At 41.3% G+C, this 22,428-nt stretch overlaps 1 protein-coding gene across 11 annotated transcripts in view; it reads right to left on the bottom strand.

Moving 5' to 3' along the window:
- Positions 1–22,428, bottom strand: part of MARK3 (microtubule affinity regulating kinase 3) — a 117,013-nt gene that overhangs the window by 36,321 nt on the left and 58,264 nt on the right. For 10 of the 11 annotated variants that reach the window (XM_070775803.1, XM_070775805.1, XM_070775804.1 and 7 more), the window contains exons 4-6: positions 7,240–7,288; positions 4,517–4,582; positions 794–864 (exon numbers count right to left, since the gene is read on the bottom strand). In XM_070775803.1, the coding sequence (XP_070631904.1) occupies positions 794–864; positions 4,517–4,582; positions 7,240–7,288 (186 nt within the window). Of the gene's footprint in view, positions 1–793; positions 865–4,516; positions 4,583–7,124; positions 7,289–22,428 lie in introns of those variants that run through there. The other variant, XM_019983613.2, reaches the window with a different exon arrangement.

Here is a 22,428-nt window from a genome sequence, read left to right as displayed (position 1 = left end):
TTAAAGCATCTGCCTGCAATGCGGGAGACCTGGGTTCAACCCCTGTGTTGGGAAGATCCGAAAGAAATGGCAACCCACTCCAGTATTCTTGCCAGGAGAATCCCATGGACTTGTAGAGAAGCCTAGTGGGCCACAGTCCATGGGGTTGCAAAAAGAGTCGGACATAACTGAGTGACTTCACTTACTTATGATGATCTTTACTGACAAAGCTGCTGCAAGATTTACATTAATGGAGGTAAAGGACTTAATCCAATACTCACGGGTAAGGATCAATCAATAGTTACCTTTATTAGAGACTTATATCACATTTATGCTCAAAACCTACGTATTAAAATGAGTCTCTTTAAGGCAATGGGCAGAGACAAAGCAAGAAGACAAGTCATTAATTCACAGGTTAAGTTCTGTTTGGTTTTGGCTTATGTAAGACAAAACCGATAATGAATTTTGAGATTATAACACTTTTGCTAAAAATTGGAAACAGTTTTAATTAATGCAATCACCAAGTGCTCAAAGACTCATTTTTTAAGGCTCAACTGTCAAACAACTAAGATTAAGAGTGGGACTATAATTCCAATTACAAAGCTAGAAACAGAACTCATAGCTGCCTCTAGCACAGTGCTTTAGGCATGAAAGCACTTAATAAATTAATATTTTGTTGCATTGAACTGAATGGCCAACCCCTGCTTCATCCAATGCACCTTATGACATTTATAGAGGCAAACACTTGTTTGCTTCAGGGTTTAAGCCCGATAATGTTATTTAATCAATAAACTAAACGTGCAATAATCCATACCTGTCTAAATTTAGCTCTTGCTTCTTTTTCCTTCATTCTTCCATGTGCAACCAAATAGTCAAACACTTCACCTATAATTGAGAAAAATAAAAGTAAGCAGAAGGCCTATTTCTGAGCATTAACTTTCCCATAAATTAAAAATGCTTCACTTTTAGCAATGCTGTAATTTTAATTTTTAAAATGCAGTTATGAAGATAAACAGAAATATGTGGAATTTGAACTAACCCAGCCTTAACTATAGGAGAAGTTTATTGATAAAATCTTTTAAGTTATAGAAAAGCCTTAACATTAAATTCTCATATATTTCAATTGTGACACTTTTACTTTAAAGGTTTTGTTTCCAGTATGCTTTAGTAAAAACTTGGCAATGAAAATTGAAAGTTAAAATGGAAATGTTATTTGTGTTCAAGAAGGTGTTTTCACTATAGGATTATGACAGAAAAGCATTTCCTAAATTCATTCATGCAACAAATAATTACTGAGAGTATACTAACTGCTGAGAACTGTTCTTGGCTCTGGGGAAATACAGAAGTGAACAGAGCAAAGTCTTTCTCCTCACGGAGTTTACATTTCAGGAGGGGGTAGACAGATAATAAGCAAATAAATGAATATACAGTGTATCAGATGATAAAACGTACTGTGGAGAAAACTCAGGGGAAAGGAACAGGGTGTGTGCGCGTGTGCACGCGTAAGCACTGTGCCGACTGCTGTGAGGGAGTGCATACTGTAGTCAACCGTCAAATGAAACATTTTGATACTTAAAAAGCTTAGTTTCAGAACTTAAGTATTTCTGAGGAAAACCTTATTCTGAACTGTACATTAGTATCTCTGACTTTTGAACTTTCGGCCCTAACTCTGAATAAATTTTAAAATAATAAATGGGCATAAATATTTTCAAGTTATTACTGATTGCATAATGATCTTTTGAAAGGAATTACATACTGTTAATTTACACTACGCAATACATTTAACTATGGTGAATTATAAAATTAAATGTCAGTATTTTCTCCAAGAATGCCATTCTATCTGCAGAATAAAAAAATATGTCAAAACAAGTGGTTAAAAAGTGAAAAAACAAAGATGTGTGCATACCACATGGAACAGTTTTGACTTAAAAAAAAAATTATGGATTAAACCCAGTAGTTGTACAGTCACACAGATAATGTCAATGTAATTTTAAAATATTTTAGGATTCCAATGCGATATAAACCTGTTAAGAGATTTTGGAACCATAAAGTCATACTCACAATCACTGTTATAAACCAGGCATACAACCCAGACTCCCCCCGCTCCATTAAAAATGCATTAGCACTCAGGGTAAGCAACTAAATTAAAAATCTCTGCATGATATTATTTACTAGTAGAAAAAACAGCAAACAGTAGTTCTCCCCACCCATGTCAAGACAGTTCAGAAAGCCCTTGGTTCAGGTCCTGTCACTATAACCAGTGATGAAACCATGGGCACCAGACCAACTTTTCAGATGTTCATCTGTAAAAACTAGGCAGTTGCCCTGGATGACTTTCTGAGATTCTTTCCAATTCTAAAATTCTATGATTCTATAAAACTGAAGAATATGAGGCTAGGGAGGAGTAGGTAGCCAATTTAATGAAACTTTTGTTGTTCAAATTGGCAAACATATCAACAATAAACAGCTGCCTTGGAGACAGAAGGTGCTTTGTTGAGCTGATTAAAACAAATGGTCCAAGCCAATAAACCACCACTGATCAGTGCTGTTATCATGTTAAGCAATGGCACTGAGGCCTCGAAGGAGGACGGTGCGGCCATGTCCACTGAGTAGTTCAGAGACATGCAACTTATAAGGTCACACTGCCAATGAGGGGCACTGGCTAGACTGACTCCAAGTTTGTCCTTTCCAGAGCCGATCCTTTCGGGATGGACACTTCTCCACAGAGCAACTGCTATGACCCTGTGACCTAAAATAGATGAAACAGAAAGCCATGACTGACTGACCAATCGGGAGAGGCTATGTGGTATTGGAAGGCTCGGGCTCCAGGCCTGGTAACATGACCACAGGGGTATTTCCTCGCCTCCATCTCCTCACTCACTGCCTGGCCACATCAGGGACCCATTGTTAAAGTCAGAGGAGATCAAGTAAGAGAAAAAAGCACTTGTGCACTGTAGAGGCTCCATAAAGGAGAAGATTACGAACTGTAAGAGGAGTAGAAAGCACGGGAACTCCATACAGATTCATGGTTCTACAATTCATGAACTGAATTCAACTCTTCCTACTACTCCTCAACTGTGAAAATCCCAACTAAAATCTCAAACCACACATTTAAAATACGAAGCACACAACTAATAATGAACTGCTTCTGCTGCTGCTGCTAAGTCACTTCAGTCGTGTCTGACTCTGTACGACCCTATGGACAGCAGCCCACCAGGCTCCTCTGTCCACAGGATTCTCTAGGCAAGAATACTGGCGTGGGTTGCCATTTCCTTCTCCAAATAATGAATCAGGAGTATGAAAAAGTGGTGTAGGGGGTGCGCTTGCTCTGCCCACAACAGATTTACAATCTTTTATTTAGTGGTCAACTCATCACAATGAGGCTGTGATTCAACTTTCTGTCTCCAGGTTTTACATTCTGGATCAAAGGGTTTGTTTAATAAAACTCTACTATAATCAAAACAATTAAATCTATACTGTGGAGTTAAACAGAACATGTCGCTAGTAGATTAAAATTTCATTAATTCAACTCAATTCTTATTTGCTTAGAGCCTGCTATGTGCCAGGCACTGTATTAGAGGCAGGGAAAACACAAGCAACAAAGCTTCTGCCTTTCACAATGAAAGTTCATGCGTGGTCCACAACCTACAAGCATAGCCTAGCCAAAACCTTAAAATAAGAATCTCTGTGAAAGAGAACAGCTATATACATTCATTTCATAAAAATGTCTACCTTTATATATCCTTATAGGCAAGTAATTACTAGTCTTTAATCTTTAAGGAAATCTAATCCTATACACTGTGACCACCATTTCTGGCCTTGGGAAACAAGGGGCACAACTGATGTAAAAATCTGATAAAGAAATCCATCCAACATGCAGTACACATTTATTTCAAACAGGCTAATGCATTGATGCTTTTGAAAATTCAAGCACTGGAATAAAAAAAATGTGCTATAAACAATGGAATATTACTCTGCTTTAATAGGGAAGGAAATTCTGACACATGCTACAACATGGATAAACCTGAAGGACACTGTGACGTAGGAAGTCACAAAAAAGACAAATACTGTACGATTCCAGTCATATGAGGTCCCTAGAGCAGTCAAAGTCATACAGACAGCAGAATGGTGGTTGCCAGGGGCTACAAGGAGGGAGGACAGGGAATTATTGTTTAATAGGGACAGAGTTTCATTTTGGGAAAATGAAAAAGTTCTGGAGATGGATGATGGTATTGGTTAACAATGTGAACGTACTTAATGCCATAGCACCGTACACCTGAAATGGTTAAAATGGTAAACTTTATGTTATACCATAAAAAAAATCCAACTATTTGCATATTATCGATTAATGATGATAACAATGAAACGCTTAACAGCAAACCACTGAACTGCTAGGAATCGGCTCTTCTGATTCTCGTCCTAGTGTATTATGATTCTGAAGGTTACATGAAACTCTATCTTTATCTACATGGGCAGTGCAGTTGCATATTCTTCTAAAAGGGAGGGACGAAAGAAAAACAATTTATAAATGCCTTACCTCCACTTGCATACTCCATGATTAGGTAGAGTGTTTTGTCAGTTTCAATGACTTCGAATAACTTCACTACAAGAGGAGAGAAGATACAGGAGAAAAAGAAACAAATGTCTGTATGTACATACCATATACATATAAACTAACTACAAAAAGTTAACTTTTTCCCTGTTAATACCTGGCCCTCTTAAAAAAAAATGATTTTAGGAAACTTTATATTACAAAAGCAGAAAAGACTTTATAAAAACATGGAATTCCATAAAAATGATTTCTGGGTTCTCAAACACTGTAACTTCAGGATGCATCAGCAGTTTCTCGGCTCTCATTTCATGCCCCTGTAGTATGTCTGTATCTAGCCTACTCCTGTATGTTCATGTCCATTCACCTGTCATTGTGGGTTTAAGGATACATAGAATTCCACTTGAGACTTTTGTTGCTTAAGAAATTTATCACAATTCTCAGAGAAAAAGATTCCTTTCTTTTTTAATGATGTATATTTTATTTTTGTTTGTCCGAGCCATGCAGCATGCAGAATCTTAGTTCCCTCACCAGGGATCTGACCAAGGATCCAGGGATCCAACCTGGGCCCTGTCAGCGAGTGTGCAGGGTCCTAACCACTGGACCACCAGGGAATTCCTAAGATTCCTTTGTTTCTATTCTAAAGCCAGAGACCAAAAAATAGAACAGGTTATACTGAAAAGAACTTTTTAATTATTTTCAATGGGTCAGTGTGACTGCTATAGCAGTCTCTTATTACAGATAAAACTAAAATTTCTATTACTGCTAATTCATAAAACCATAACAAATCAATCAGAAATATATAATTTTTAAATAAAACTGAAGTTGATTTCCAAAACTATCAAATCACTATGTCCTGTATCTATTTTGTTAATACATATGTTACAATTAAATTCAGCAAAAAGGAGAGCGGCGAGCGAGAATGCTAGTCTCTTCTATTGTGGGTTATTTTCTGATGCTTTAATACAGAGTATTAAATCAAATCAGTAGCTTGTACAGTATTTGATGTGTTTGTCAAACTGGTGAGTTAAAACTATCATATCATTTCTAAGATGGCATATGTTCAGGTTGTTAAGAAAAATTATTTAAATAAATGTAAGACATATGCTGGTAAGCCATCAACATATTAGTAAATTCTGTAATTCCAATGCAGGGGGAATCCCTGGCAGTGCAGTGGTCAGGACTCTGTGCTTTCACTGCAGGGGGCCTGGGTTTGATCCCTGGTTGGGAAACTCAGACCTGGCAAGCCAAAAATAAATTAAAAAATAAAATTCCAATGCAAATATTGGCTCTTCTAGGAAAACTACTTTAATCCAATGGGAACTTAAATTTTTAGAAATTTATATTTTCAAAGATATGTCATTTAGTGGTAAGTATAGAGAACTTCAATCAGGGTACAACTTAAGAAAAAACACAACAGGTTTCCGTGAGCGGGCTCTTGGCAGTGCATTTGCAGCAGGGAGTTGGAGTTTGAAGTCTAGCGCTGGTTGGCTGCCCTCACACAGCTGCAGTGCAATATGGAGGCCTCTCTGCATTGCTATATATCCTGCCACACCCCTCGCTATTCTCCCCAGCCCTGTCACAGCCCATGATACGGATCATTTCACATCTTAACTAACATCACCGATAAGGGGATAACGGCTTGGTAGCATTTTCTTAATAGCACATGAACACAATAATGCCTTTTACATGATGGTGGCTCAGATTAGATGAAATAGGGTGTAAGTTTTTTCCATTCTGTGGTTCCATTTTATTTTTCTATTCTTGTGCTTCAAGAAGTCTTGATAAGATTTCCCTAACACCAAAGTTATCACACTCCCACTTCCTAGAACTGATTTTGATATTAAGCTGATACAACTGGTTCTCTTAGGAGCTATTTCACTCAAATATTTTTAGATTGTAGGACTTATTACTATATAAGAAAGCAGTTGTATTATTTTAAAAGATCTGCATTATGCATGGAATCAAAAATTTTCACTGAGGTGTGTACACAGGGTCAGCTTTCATGTTGTTCCTACAACTACGATGAGGGCAGGACCATGACCCACTCTAACCTTTAGACACACCTCACTGCATAAAGCACAGAGGACACAGAAAGCAGGTCTGCACAGTGTAAAACAATTCATACCAAAAAATTCTATTAGATAGCAAGTACCCTGTATCTGTTTTTTTTGGCCGTGCTGAGCAGCATGTAGGATCTTAGTTCTCTGGCCTGGGATCGAACCTGTGCCCCCTGCACTGGAAGCACGGAGTCCTAACCACTGGACTGACAGGAAATTCCCTTTATTTTTTAAAATATGTTTCAATGCACCATTATTTCCTCAGGAATACAGCTAGAGCAAAAAACACCTTTGAAAACTTTAGCTTACTGTAATTCCCTCTATCTAAAATTTAGGTGCAATTATGACATTTTGATATATTAAAATTTAGAAAATTACAATCTGATTACAGATGTTTCTACTAAATTAAAGCTTTACATTTGAATGTTTAATACTGAATCTTTTAACCTATCTTTAGCAATTTCAAAAAGTTAACAGAAATGATCAACTACACACACACACACACACACACACACACATATATTCTAAAAGTGTACCTGGAATGGGAGAAGGGAAGAAATCTCCTGTCACTTCTGGAATATATGTTTAGCTTTATGAAAAACTTTCAAGAATGCATTTAGACCCAAAAGTATTTAAGAAAGCAGAAAGTACCTATGTTTGGATGATTTAAAATCTTCATTATTCTCACTTCTCTGAAGAGCTAAAAAACAAACACACACACAATCCCCCCAACACAGGTTATTAAACATTATATTCCACAGTGGCAATATCAATTAAATTGTTCTCTTAGATAACTGATTCACTGATAATGTTTAGTAGTCCACATCTAAGACATGGAAATCCAGAGTAATTATGACGTAATTTTGTTGTCTAATACTAAATGAGTCCATTTCAATGCTCCAATACTAATGCGTCAGTTTTATCGTATGAAAAGGCAGAGTTCCCAGAGGATGATACTTTGCTATTTTGAATTATATTTTGCTATCTTGAACACAGAAATCAGATTTAAGCAGAATAGTTTGTTATTAGACTTAGTCCAATTCAGTATCTATCGAGGAATTCTAATTCTGCAAATCAAAACTTGTACAGTCCCAATGAACTGCATCATGAGTGTAATGGATTGATAATTCCAAGTAATTCTATAAGGCTTTAAATAAAACCACTTCAAGGTGCCTAGCCATCACACAGAATAAAGCAGAATATTAAACTGTTGCTGTACAAACATGCTGTGAATTCAGAGCATCATGGTCTGGGCTAATATGATATCTCATAAAATAACAGAATTTTAGAGGTCATCTTAGACAACCCTCCTGCAAACCAGTGGAAACCAGAAAAAGAGAGGAAAGATCTTCCAAGGTTCTCCTATCTTTCTGTGGGGCATGTGGTTAGAACTAGTCTCCTAGCACCCAGGGTATCACAGCCTGTAGGAGGCAAGGCTAGAAAGTGGTCTGGGAAGGAGGAGCGGCTGCCTATGGGATGGGAAGGTGGGACTCTCCCCGCCCTTGTCTTTGTCCACCAGGTCTAACCTAGAAATGAATCAGCAACTAACAGGCATGGAGGCAGCTGAAAGGCAGGGAGGCACAGCATCTGACCTACAAACAGCTCAGAGCTTAGAAACATGGAATCCAGATGAGCGGCCTTTCTGTCTACAATACCGGGCTTCCAGGTGGTGCGGTGGTGAGGAATCTGCCTGCCACACAGGAGACACAAGAGATGCAGGTTCGATCCCTGGGTTGGGAAGATTCCCCTGGATAAGGAAATGACAACCCACTGCAGTATGCTTGCCTGGGAAATCCCATGAACACAGGAGCCTGGCGGGCTATACAGTCCATAGGGTCGCAAAGAATCGGACATGACTGAAGCGACTAAACCACGACCACCTATGATACTGGACCATCCACTAAAGGCTTGGGCTCCTTCTTCATTTCCTTCTGTTACGCAAACACAGGAACCTTGTTTTCCCAATTCATTATAGCTGGACTTGTACCTATAATTTGAACCTCCCAGTCATTTCTATGGCTGTTAAATTAGAAGAGTGACAAGTTGGCTGTCATACTAACTCAGCTCAGGACACTGTTTTAGAATGAAACCCTGAGCATGGCCATGGCAGACTGCTTACACTTTCAGCCTCAACTCCAGGCACTCTGATTTCTCCCAGAACATACTCTTTCTTTCCTTAAAATTTTTTCTCCTTTTCATCCTTCAAGTCTCAGGCAGATTCTCTGAAAACCTCACTTAAGTAGGTTTCCTTCGTTTTACATCATAGCACTTCTTTCCCAGAATGTCCTTCACGTTGTGATAATACATTGTGTTTATCAGTGCATTTTTGCCGCCTCATCTACAGGGAGTGTGTCTGCCTCCTGTCATCAGTGGAACCTCGAAACCCAGCCTGGCACACAACAGGAACTCATCTGTCTGATAAAAGCCTGCAAGAAAGTACTGGGTACCAAGAAGTGTGGTTTGAGCCAGTCTCCTTAGCATTCTAATGACCACACTGCTTTTAGATCCTGAGTAGCAGAATGCCTAAGACAGGGCTGTCACAGTTCTGCTGGCAAAAGGGGCCCAACAAAAACACCTTACATCCTACTAGCAGCACATCACCACAACATCAGAACCAAAGAGCAAGAGAAAGACAGAGTCCTGCAGGGACCCAAGGGACAGAGAGCTCACCTCTGCCTGCGGTGCTGGGCACCATGGAGGTAACTGGATTTATGCAGTTCCAAATGGGCTGGCGATGTGAGCAAGACAGGGAGGCGCAACCAATGAAGACTATTTCAAGAAGCCCAGGTGCTCCACCTGCCAGAGCACGGGTTTCCAAGTGTGGACTTTACACCACCAGCATCAGAACATTAGGGTATCTGTGCAAACTGTAGGTTCCTGGGTTCTACCTATCACTAGATCTGAAATGAGCTTTGAGAATTTTACATTTCAACTAGCACCCCTGGTGTGGTGCTTTTAAAACAGGTTCACAAATACTTTGTCAATCCTCCTCTCAAAAGGTAGAACTTAATATTCCTCCCTTTCAGTGTGGACTGCACTTAGAGACTTGCTTCTCATGAAGCGAGGAAAGCAGAGCGATAGGGAGGGGACATCAGAGACTAAGCTGTAAAGGCACTGGGGCTCCTCCTTGCTCTCACAGATCACTGACATGCACGTCGTAAGGACAGTAAGTACTTCAGTGGACAGGCCCAGGTGGCAAGGAACTGAGGACTCACACCTGCGGCTGCTGAGGAACCGTGGGCCCTAGACAAGAGCCAGGTGAAAGGGCCTCCTAGAAGCGGATGCACCAGCCCCAGTCAAACCTGTGGGCGCCTGCAACTGTGGCTCTTCCCCAAAGTATCTTGAGAGCATCTGAGCCAGAACCATCCAACTAAGTTACCCTCAAACAGATGACTCAAAGAAACTGAATTACCACAGGTTCTAAGTTGCTAAGTTTTAGAGTAATTTTTAGAGACTAGTAGTAGGTAATACACTAGAGGAAACACAATGAAGTTTGAAAACCAAATCTGTGTGCAGGTCAAGAAGCAACAGATAAAACCGGACATGGAACAACAGACTGGTTCCAAACTGGGAAAAGGGTATGTCAGGCTGTATTGTTGTTGCCCTGCTTACGTAACTTACATGCAGAGTACATCACGCGAAATGCTGGGTTGGATGAAACACAAGCTGGAGTCAAGATTGCCAGGAAAAATATCAATAACCTCAGATACGCATATGATACGACCCTTATGGCAGAAAGTGAAGAGGAACTAAAAAGCCTCTTGATGAAGGTGAGAGAGAAGAGTGAAAAAGTTGGCTTAAAACTCAACATTCAAAAAACTAAGATCATGGCATCGGGTCCTATCACTTCAAGGCAAACAGATGGGGAAACAAAGCAAACAGTGACAGACTTTATCTTTGTGGGCTCCAAAAATCACTGCAGATGGTAACTGCAGCCATGAAATTAAAAGATGCTTGCTCCTTGGAAGAAAAGCCATGACCAACCTAGACAGCATATTAAAAAGCAGAGACATTACTTTGGCAACAAAGGTCCGTCTAGTCAAAGCTACGGTTTCTCCTCTAGCCATGCTATAAAGAAAGCTGAGGGCCGAAGAATTGATGCTTTTGAACTGTGGTGTTGGAGAAGACTCGAGTGTCCTTTGGACTGCAAGGAGATCCAATTAGTGAGTCCTAAAGGAAATCAGTCCTGAATGTTCGCTGGAAGGACTGATGCTGAAACTGAAGCTCTAGTATTTAGACACCTGATGTGAAGAACTGACTCATTGGAAAAGACTCGGATGCTGGGAGGGATTGGCGGCATGAGGAGAAGGGGACGACAGAGGATGAGATGGTTGGATGGCATCACCAACTCAATGGACATGGATTTGAGCAAGCTCCGGGTGTTGGTGATAGACAGGGAAGCCTGGTGTGCTGCCTTCCATGGGGTTGCAAAGAGTCGGACACGACTGAGCGACTGAACTGGGTCACACACAGCAGAGGCCACACCAAGGGAAATGTTGTGAAAACACACAGGACAGGTGAGTGGGACCAGACAGAGGGATGAATAGTACAAGTTTCTTTCCATAGGCAAACAGAGTAGCTGAAGGTCTCCCAGCTGGACAGCGTCCAAAGTTATACAAATAACTTTATGTATTTACCTCGGTCAGAATTACATATCAGGCAGAAGCTAGAATCAACTCTATACCAACTTAATCGCAGGGGGTGGGGAGAGGAGGCATGAAGCCAGCAGCTGTCAAGTGTCACCTGTGTCTGAAGTTCAGCACCAGATGCTCCACGGCTATGATCCTACCTAACTGAATGTTCACAGCTCTGTCAGGTGACTATGATCATCTCCAGTGCACAGGAAAGGAGGACTGAGAAAGTTAAGAAACCAGCCCAAGTTTGCCCAGCTAACCCATGCCAGAGCTCAGAGTCTGAGTTGTCTGACTCCAAAGTCCTAACTCATCTCATGATTCCAAACAGCCACCTTTGAAATGTACAAGTAAAGCAATGGATACATTTCAAGTTGGCAGGACAGAAAACTCCAGAGCAACAGGTGGGTACTGGCACAGAATTTGTTTAACGTCGACAATTTACGTCTGTGATTCACATGCCAGAGGTCTCATTCCATCAACTGTGAACCTGATGGCTGAAGATAAATTTGGGTAGCAATAATTTGCTGAAAACATGCACATTTGAAACTCCAGTACTTTGGCCACCTCGTGTGAAGAGTTGACTCATTGGAAAAGACTCTGATGCTGGGAGGGATTGGGGGCAGGAGGAAAAGGGGACGACAGAGGATGAGATGGCTGGATGGGATCACCGACTCGATGGACATGAGTTTGAGTGAACTCCGGGAGTTGGTGATGGTCAGGGAGGCCTGGTGTGCTGCGATTCATGGGGTCGCAAAGAGTCGGACACGACTGAGCGACTGAACTGAACTGAGACCTTGTATCTCATTATACACTTATTGTAACACATTAGCATGTTAAATAACTCACCCACAGGTGCCATGACAGTTCTAAGGCCAACCATAAAAGGGCAGTAAGTGGGCAATGGCCCAATTCCAAGCTTCACAACTTCTCTAAAACAGCTGGAATAATCCTCCTACTCATTAGCCTATGAAATTACCCAACCTATAAAATCTAACCAGCCCATATTTCCGGGCTGCTCTCACCTGTTGAGGTGGATCACATTCTGTCTATGGACTGTGCATCTTTCTAAATAAATCCACTACTCACCTATCAAAAAAAAAAAAAAATGCACATTAAGGAAAGGCCTCACTAGGATAGTACAATACATATTTTTTTAAGTTTTGCTATATAAAAGGACATTTAAATATGAAGCTCACCGATTTCTACTATCTTACTTCTCTACATTCCCTTTCAACCTTATCCAGATGCTAGTTGTAAAAAATAAACTGAAATAACACAGAAATGTGTAAAGTGAAAAAATTCTCCTCTCTTTATTAATCTCCATCTTCTACACTAGCAGCCCCCAGCCTTTTTGGCCCCAGGCCCAGTTCTGTGGAAGACGAGCTCTCCACGGATGGTGGGGGGGTGGTTTCAGGACGATTCGAACACAGTACATTCATCATGCACTTTATTTCTATTACTACCTCAGCTCCACCTCAGATCATCAGGCACGAGATCTCTGAGTTTGGGGAACCCTGCTCTACACATCTTCCCGTTTTTATGTCCTTTAGAAACTGGCAGATAGGAGGAGAACAAACATTTCTGAAGGCAAAGACCTGGATCCTGGTGATGAGAATACTGAAGAGACACTAAGCCTACAGTACCACAGAAAAAACAAATGTCCCCAAAGCCAGGACCAAGGACATACAGAAATTATCCTTGGGAAAAAACAATTTTATCAATTGACCTAAAAATAAAATGAGCAGGGTCTTTACTGGGGATTCAGTGGTGAGGAATTTGCCTGCCAACGCAGGAGACACAGGTTCAATCCCTCATCCAGGAAGATCACATATGCCAGAGAGCAACCAAACCTGTGTGTCACAACTACTGAGCTGTGCTCTATAGCCCAGGAGCTGCAACTCCTGAAGCCCGTGTGCCTAGGGCCTGTGCTCTGCAACAAGAGAAGCCACTACAATGAGCAGCCCGTGCTTGGCAGCTAGACAGAAAGCCCATGCAGCAACAAAGACCCAGCACTGCCAAAAATAAAGAAATAAAATAAAAAAAATAAGCATATCAGAGAGGGCATGGGGTGAGGTATTGTCATAGCCATCAAACTGCGACATAAGTCATCATGGCAAAGGTGACCCGACTGGCTTCTCCGGATATACAGGCATGAGACAGGCCAAAGGCTGAGAGCCTGTCAGCTGGGCAACTGACTGGATGACAACTTATCTGTTAAAAATAATGAACAGGTATACAATCAACAACCTCTTCTTTACTAGGAAAGAGCTGTACTGTAAACTCAAGGTTGTAAGGAAACACTGAGTGGGTAAGGGAGAGGAGGCAGAGTTGAAGCAGACACCCATGTTTGTGAATTTGGGTGCCACTGTGAGACAGAGAAGACTCAAGCTGCAGTGAGGAAGGGTGGCAGGCTGAGTCTGCTTTAGGACACACCCCGTGAAGGGCAATTAAGTGAGGACAGTGAGAACAAAGCTCAGTAGCTGGTATTTTGGTTTGAAGCTCAGGAAGAAATCTGGGCTATTCTGGAGAATTATCAGCATAGGCATAGTATCCTTGGAAGGAAATGACAACTGCCTAACTGAAAAATGGAAAGACAGAAACATCAACAAACAAGCATTTCAGTGCGAGAATGAGATGGGGGTCACAACAGAGACACAGGAAAACGCAGCTGGAGCGACAGAACGAAACCCAGACACCAGAGTCCAGTGCCTCCCTCAGACTGACAAGGGGGGGGTCACAAACCTCGATTTATGCCCAGCCTCCCCGACCCTAACACCTCCGGGGTACTTCATGAAGGAAGGAGGGGAGGATGGCCACCTACTTCTCCTCAGTATGTCCCTCTGTCTCACTCACCACACTGACCACAGAACCTCTGCTGAACAAAAGAACAGATCAAAGACCCTCAGATAGTCCTGAGGGGGAGAGCCTGGCAAACGCCTGAGTTCATGGAGAAGGAATTGCCAAGAAAGGCTGGTGTGAACAAGAAAAAAATACACATATTTTCGCCTCTCTATAAACAGGGTATTTCTGGAAGGACCAAAGAAACTGATGCCACTGGCTGTCTCTGGGCAGGCATCTGGGCAGGTAAAGACTTTGACTTTTATCTGTCCTGTGAACTCGGAAGCACAACTGAATTATCTATCTAATTATCTATTTATCTAAATATCTAATTATCTATCTCCTTTTCTACTATTAATTTTAAGAAAAAGGTTGAAAATAAAGTTTGTTTTTTTTTTTATAAAAGGGGAATTTCTGAAAAAGAAAAGGTAGCTGAAAGTTGCTGTATTCTGAGGACTGTTAACAAGAGTTTACTATTCTTTTCATGGTGTGGGCCAAAGCTGCTGGTGGGTGGAAGGCAAGCAAGTTTTCCAGGGAATGTCTTTAAAGACCAGCAAATATGAGAGCCAGCATAGTAAGGCAAAACCTAAGGAGCTTAAAGAGAGTTCAATTACTCTCAGAACCACCCTAACATGAAAATAAACAACAGAATAGGAAAGCTAACAAATGACAGAGAAATTAATTAAAAGCATTATTAAAATCTGTTTGTCTAACACTAGGCAAAAGCATGACCTGTCTCCTACCCAGGAAGAGCTGCCTACAGATAGGGGAACATAAATGTGTGGATGTTGTTGTGTTTCAGTCGCTGTCTTCTGTGACCCCATGGACCATAGCCTATCACGCTTCTCTGTCCATGGGATTTCTCAGGCAAGAACACTGGAGTGGGTTGCCATATATTTCTCCAGGGAAATCTTCCCAACCCAGGGATCAAATTAGAGTCTCCTGCTTGGCAGGCAGATTCTTTCTATTGAGTCACCAGGGAAGCCCATGTGTAGATGTACTGCATGTAATTAACCAGTATTTTACTGATATCAGTTCAGTTCAGTCGCTCAGTCGTGTCCGACTCTTCGCGACCCCATGAATTGCAGCACACCAGGCCTCCCTGTCCATCACCAACTCCCGGAGTTCACTCAGACTCACGTCCATTGAGTCAGTGATGCCATCCAGCCATCTCATCCTCTGTTGTCCCCTTCTCCTCCTGCCCCCGATCCCTCCCAGCATCAGAGTCTTTTCCAATGAGTCAGCTCTTCGCATGAGGTGGCCAAAGTGTTGGAGTTTCAGCTTTAGCATCATTCCTTCCAAAGAACACCCAGGGCTGATCTCCTTCAGAATGCACTGGTTGGATCTCCTTGCAGTCCAAGGGACTCTCAAGAGTCTTCTCCAACACCACAGTTCAAAAGCATCAATTCTTCGGCGCTCAGCCTTCTTCACAGTCCAACTGTCACATCCATACATGACCACAGGAAAAACCATAGCCCTGACTAGACGGACCTTTGTTGGCAAAGTAATGTCTCTGCTTTTCAATATGCTATCTAGGTTGGTCATAACTTTCCTTCCAAGGAGTAAGCGTCTTTTAATTTCATGGCTACAGTCACCATCTGCAGTGATTTTGGAGCCCAAAAAAATAAAGTCTGACACTGTTTACACTGTTTCCCCATCTATTTCCCATGAAGTGGTGGGACCGGATGCCATGATCTTCGTTTTCTGAATGTTGAGCTTTAAGCCAACTTTTTCACTCTCCACTTTCACTTTCATCAAGAGGCTTTTGAGTTCCTCTTCACTTTCTGCCATAAGGGTCGTATCATCTGCATATCTGAGGTTATTGATATTTCTCCTGGCAATCTTGATTCCGCTTGTGCTTCTTCCAGTCCAGCATTTCTCATGATGTACTCTGCATATAAGTTAAATAAGCAGGGTGACAATATACAGCCTTGACGTACTCCTTTTCCTATTTGGAACCAGTCTGTTGTTCCATGTCCAGTTCTAACTGTTGCTTCCTGACCTGCATACAGATTTCTCAAGAGGCAGGTCAGGTGGTCTGGTATTCCCATCTCTTTCAGAATTTCCCACAGTTTATTGTGATCCACACAGAAGAAATGGAGTAGCCATCATGGTCAACAAAAGAGTCCGAAATGCAGTACTTGGATGCAATCTCAAAAACGACAGAATGATCTCTGTTCGTTTCCAAGGAAAACCATTCAATATCACAGTAATCCAAGTCTATGCCCCAACCAGTAACGCTGAAGAAGCTGAAGTTGAACAGTTCTATGAAGACCTACAAGACCTTTTAGAACTAACACCCAAAAAAGATGTCCTTTTCATTATAGGGGACTGGAATGCAAAAGTAGGAAGTCAAGAAACACCTGGAGTAAAAGGCAAATTTGGCCCTGGAATACGGAATGAGGCAAGGCAAAGACTAATAGAGTTTTGCCAAGAAAATGCACTGGTCATAACAAACACCCTCTTCCAACAACACAAGAGAAGACTCTACACATGGACATCACCAGATGGTCAACACCGAAATCAGACTGATTATATTCTTTGCAGCCAAAGATGGCAAAGCTCTATACAGTCAACAAAAACAAGACCAGAAGCTGACTGTGGCTCAGATCATGAATTCCTTATTGCCAAATTCAGACTTTAAATTGAAGAAAGTAGGGGAAACCACTAGACCATTCATGTATGACCTAAATCAAATCCCTTATGATTATACAGTGGAAGTGAGAAATAGATTACTGATATCACGTAGGTTTATGGCTAACTTTTGGCCGTTGAACTATTATAGTGAGCATCCTTGTATATATACCTCCTCATACATTTCTGAAACTATATTGGCAGAGCAGACTCCTAGAAACTGAATAGAAGCCAACAGCATACATGCTTCTAAAATTTTGTCCGTACTTACATTACTGCCAATAAGAGAGTTCCTGATTCTCCACACTCTTGCCAACAATATGAATTATCCGTTTTGCAAATCTGATGTGAAAAACACGTTATCTTTTCGGATGTGGATGTTGAACAGTTTTACTTGAACACTGACCATCTGTCCTATTAATTGCCTGAGTATATCTTTTGACTATTTTCTATTGGGTTATATACTCCTGTTTCTCCTCAATTAGCAAGACTTTTTCCATAGTAAGGAAACAGGATCTTTGTCTGCAATAGCAGACAACGTTGGGTACTTATCCAAATTCATCCTGACTCTTTCTTTGCTGGCTTTTCAGAAACAGTCCTTTCAGCTTCTTTAGCTATGTCATCTATTGTTCACCTACATATTTCTAAAATGTCAGATTATACAGCTTCCTTGATTTCCCACTGTGGATTTAGCTTTCCTAAAGCCCTTCCAAACAGACTTATGCTTTCCCTCTCCAACCTCTTCATGAGGTTCTATTATAGTTTTGGCTAAATAAATAGTTTAATTTTTATTGCTAAAAGTAGTACATATATGTAGCTTTGAAAGTCAAACTGTGTAATGTAGTCTCTCTCTCCACCCTCAACCCTTGTTCACAGCAACAAGCCCTCTTATCTCAAGTATTTGAGCTGCCTTACTTCAAAACAGAAGTGCCCCTAGTCTTTATTTCTTAGCTCCTCCCTCTTGATATTGACTTGGTAACACTAGCAATGAAGACTGCTCTGACATCCTGCCCCCCCACCCTACATCCCTTCCCTCCTTCCTCTGATCAGTCACCATAATATTTGGCTAAACTATTCAGTTTGCACTATAAATATTCTTTACAGCCACACTAGGAATGCATTTCCATTCTTTCTTATTTATCAAAAATGTTTTGATTTCCTTTGAGCTAATAATTGTTTTAGTTATTCTGTTAACTTAGGTTTTCTGTCTATCTCTCACTTTACTGGTGCATCCTTAAGCTTTGTAATGGAAGTATATATCTCCTCTCAAATACTTTCAAATAGTCAAGTATTCTTTTTCCCCTCTCTGAAGATATTAATATTCTGGAGGCCTTTGTTCTGTTCTTAAGACCCGCTGTGTTGGATTTCCTGTTCTGGATCCTATGCTTTCCCACTTGTGAGTATCCTCCCTTGCTAGCCCCACCAATATTCCTGAGCAAGGGTAAGCAGATGTCTAAATTCAAGACCTTACATGGCCCAGAATGTTCTGATTCCACCTTCACCTTTGATTGACATTTGGCTGGGTAAAGAATTCTAAAGTTTTCTCTGGTAACTTTTTGGTACCAAAAAGTTGGTAACGGTCAAGTTTTCTCTGAAAGTGCCCCACCCCCAATTTAGAGAGATATACCTGACATATACTATATATTGTGTTTAAGTCTAAGGTGTACAATGTGATGATTTGATACACACAGATATTGTGATAGCTTTACCACAATAAAGCTAGTTAACATATCCTTCACCTCACATGATTACCATTTTTTTGTTGTTGTTATGGTGAGAATATTTAAGACCCATTCTCAGAGCAACTGTCAAGTCCCCAACACTTGTTAACCACAGTCCCCATGCTGTACATTAGACACCTGGAACTTCCCATCTCACAGCTGGAAGCCTGTACCCTCTGACCAGTCGCTCCCCATGTCCCTCGACCTCCCACACCCTGGCAGCCACAATGAACACTGTTTATATAAGTTCAGCTTTTTTTCCTTTTTTTAAGATTCCACATAATTGATATCATAGCTCCAATACTTTGGCCACCTGATGCAAAGGGCCAACTCATTAGAAAAGACCTTGATGCTGGGAAAGACTGAAGGCAGGAGGAAAAGGAACAACAGAGAATGAGATAGTTGGACGGCATCACCAGCCCAATGGACATGAGTTTGAGCAAACTCTAGGAGACGGTGCAGGACAGGGAAGCCTGGCGTGCTGCAGTCCATGGGGTCGCAAAGAGTCGGACACAACTGAGTGACTGAACAACAAGTGTTTGTCTTTGTCTGATTTAACTCAGCATAATGCACTTAAGGTCCATCCATGTTGTCACAAAGGGCAGGATTTCCATTTTTACAGCTGAACAATATTCCTATTATTATATAGCAGAGACAATTATGGAATATATAATAATACCCCTCACACTTTTTTTATCCACTCATCTGTCAATGAACACTTAGGCTGTGGCCCTGACTTGGCTATTGAGAGCACCACTGCAACAAACACGGAGGTCAGACACCTCTTCGAGATAGTAACTGTGTTTCCTATGGATACACATTCAGAAACGGACTGCTGAGTTGTATGATAGCTGTTTTTAATTTTTTGAGGAACCTCCACACTGTTTTCCACAGTAGTTGTTTAGATTCTGACCAACAGTACACATTTCCCATTTCTCTACACTCTTTTGATAGCCATTCTAACAGGTGTGAGGTGATGTATCTCACTGTGGTTTCAGTTTGCACTCCCCTGATAGTTAGTGATGTTAAACACCTCTTCATGTACTTGTTGGTTATCCGAATGTCTTCTTTGGAAAAATTCCTATTTAGATTCTTTGTTGTTTTTTAACTTGGATTCTTTAGGGTCTTATCTGCTGTTGGGTTTTAAGCGTTCCTCTTCTTCCCTTTTGCAGGCTGCCTTTTCACTTTGCTGATCGCTTTTTTTTGGCTGTGCGCAAGTTCTGTAGACCCACTTTTTGTGCTTGTGCTTTTAGTGTCACATAAAAAAATCACTGCTAAGAACAATGTCAAGGAGCTTTTCCCCTCTGCTTTCTTCCATGAACTTTGTTTTCAGATCTTCCACTTAAATCTTTAATCCATTTTGAGTTAATTTTTGTGAGTGGTGTAAAACAGGGGTCCAGTTTCATTCTTTTACACAGGAATATTCAGTTCTCTCAGAATTTTAAAGGCTTTGATCCATTTTCTTCCCGTTTACAGTGATATGGACTGGTATGATGACATTCTGTTACAATTCTTTATGACCTATCTTCCCCCTCTTTCTTCTAATTTTGATGTATATATGTTTTAATGTACCACAGACTCAGTCTCTGTGGTACATTAGCATTCAGTCCAGACGCACTGTAGATCTTTTGTCCTTTACTGCATTGGCACCAAGCCTTTCAATCTGGAAATTCAGGTCCGACAGTTCTGGGAAGTCACATGTTAGTCTTTGATAATCTTCCCTCCTATCCCCAGCTCTTCTTACAACTCCTCTTCATCAGAAACTAGACCTCCTAGATAGGCACTTCAGTTTTATGTGGTATCTTAATTTTCATCTCTATGAACTGAGAGCCTTTGTTGACTTTATTTTGTAACCCCTTTACTGAATTTCTTTCCAATACCATGAACTCGCCTCTCCCCACGAGTGCGTCCTCAGTGTGCCACGTTCTTCTCTCATGAATGCAATGGTGGTTGTTGCACTGTCTCCCTCTTTTTAAGCTCTTTGAAAACACCAATTGCAGTGTGTGTGTGTGTTTCTAAAGTAGTTGAGTTTCCTCTTCAGTGTTCCTTTCTCTTATTCCTATTTGCTTCAGGTTATCCTCAAATATCTGGAAATCCTTGGCTGTCTGCCCATATTTAAGAGAGGCACCAAAACACTGGACTGAATGTTATATAAGAGCTGGACCAGAGGATGACCAGGCAGAGATTAAGTAGATTCACTGAAAGACATTAAATGTCTCTAGCTGTATTTTCATTTAGCTCAATTCTCCTGGAGAAGAATCCTCCACTCTCCTATTAGGCAGCATGAAGGGCTAAGAGAGTTCTGGGGAGCAAGCAAAGAGACGGGAGACGTCCATCACTCAGCGGGCCCCTGTTTTTAGTATGCTATGCTAAGTCACTTCAGTCGTGTCCAACTCTGTGCAACCCCATAGACGGCAGCCCACCAGGCTCCCCCGTCCCTGGGATTCTCCAGGCAAGAACACTGGAGTGGGTTGCCATTTCCTTCTCCAATGCATGAAAGTGAAAAGTGAAAGTGAACTCGCTCAGTCGTATCCGACTCTTCGCAACCCCACGGACTCTGTTCGACCCCATAGACGGCAGCCCACCAGGCTCCTCCGTCCATGGGATTTTCCAGGCAAGAGTACTGGAGTGGGGTGCCATTGCCTTCTCCGGTTTTTAGTATGGGGGACCCCAAGTCTAACTGCTCTTTGACTGAACCTCTTCAGAAAACAATCTGCCCAATTTCTACTGGGGGAAAGAAGGGTGGGCTGCCTTAAGGTGATATAAGGTCCAATTACAGATTTTCAGCCAATCCTGTTTTCAGTTCTACTTGTACCTCCACCCACAAAAGGACCCAAGAGAACTCACTCTTAAACTTCCTGAATTCTGTAGCATGGTTCAGCATGATTCTTGCTGGACCAGCCTACCTATTCCTACCCCTAGCTGCTTCCTTTGGGGACTTGGTTTCAGCTCACTATGATATACAAAATCTATTGTGTGAAAAAAACCATACAATAATGTGTATACACACACACATGCACCATTCACCCATCTGTTTTCCGTCTGGCAAAGTTGGTTTAATTCTTTGTCTGCTAGTCTTCTCTATTTTTGACATTCCTTTTTAATTTTTTTACTACTATTTAGTGAGTGGGAGGAACAAGCAAAGATAAATGTTTAACTGGATGGCCTATATGCTATGTTAATTCCCAATTTTTGAACGGATGTTATGAGATTGAACTACAGCTTTCTTCCCTGTTTCTGATACATTTTGACAGCTGTTGCGGTTATCTGGGTGATTAAGACCTTTTTTTGGTATCGTATTTCCGTGTATTCTCGCCACCTCTTATCAGTATCTTCTGCTTCTGTTAGGTCTTTACCGCTTCTGTCCTTTATCATGCCCATCCTAGCATGAAATGCTCCCTTGGTATCTCCAATTTTCTTTTCTTTTATATATTTTACTTATTTGGCTGTGGCAGGTCTTTGTTGCAGCATGCAGGATCTCTAGTTGTGGTCCAGGGACTCAGTTGCCCCATGGCGTGTGGGATCTTAGTTCAATCCCTAGCCAGGGACTGAACTCGCATCCCCCGCATTGCAAGGCAGATTCTTAACCCCTGGACCACCAGAGAAGTCCCTCCAATTTTCTTGAAGAGAAAGTCTTTCCCATTCTACTCTTCCCCTCTACTTCTTTGCATTGTTCACTAAAGAAGGCCTTCTCCTTGCTATTCTCTGGAACTCTGCTTTCAGTTGGGTATATTTTTCCCTTTCTTCTATGTCTTCCGCTTCCCTTCCTTTCTCAGCTATTTGTAAGGCCTCCTCACACAACCACTTTGCATTCTCCCATTTCTTTCTCTTCAGGATTGTTTTGGTGACCGCCTCCTGTACAATGTTTCAATCCTCCGTCCATGGTTCTTCAGGCACTCTGGCTACCAGATCTAATCCCTTGTATTTATTCATCACCTCCACTATATAATCTTAAGGGATTTGATTTAGGTCATATCTGAATGGCCTAGTGATTTCCCCTACTTTCTTCAATT

Source organism: Bos indicus, chromosome 21, assembly GCF_029378745.1.
Source record: "Bos indicus isolate NIAB-ARS_2022 breed Sahiwal x Tharparkar chromosome 21, NIAB-ARS_B.indTharparkar_mat_pri_1.0, whole genome shotgun sequence".
Lineage (NCBI taxonomy): Eukaryota > Metazoa > Chordata > Mammalia > Artiodactyla > Bovidae > Bos > Bos indicus.
Note: the sequence above shows the minus strand (reverse complement) of the source record. Positions and strands in the feature narration are given on the sequence as shown.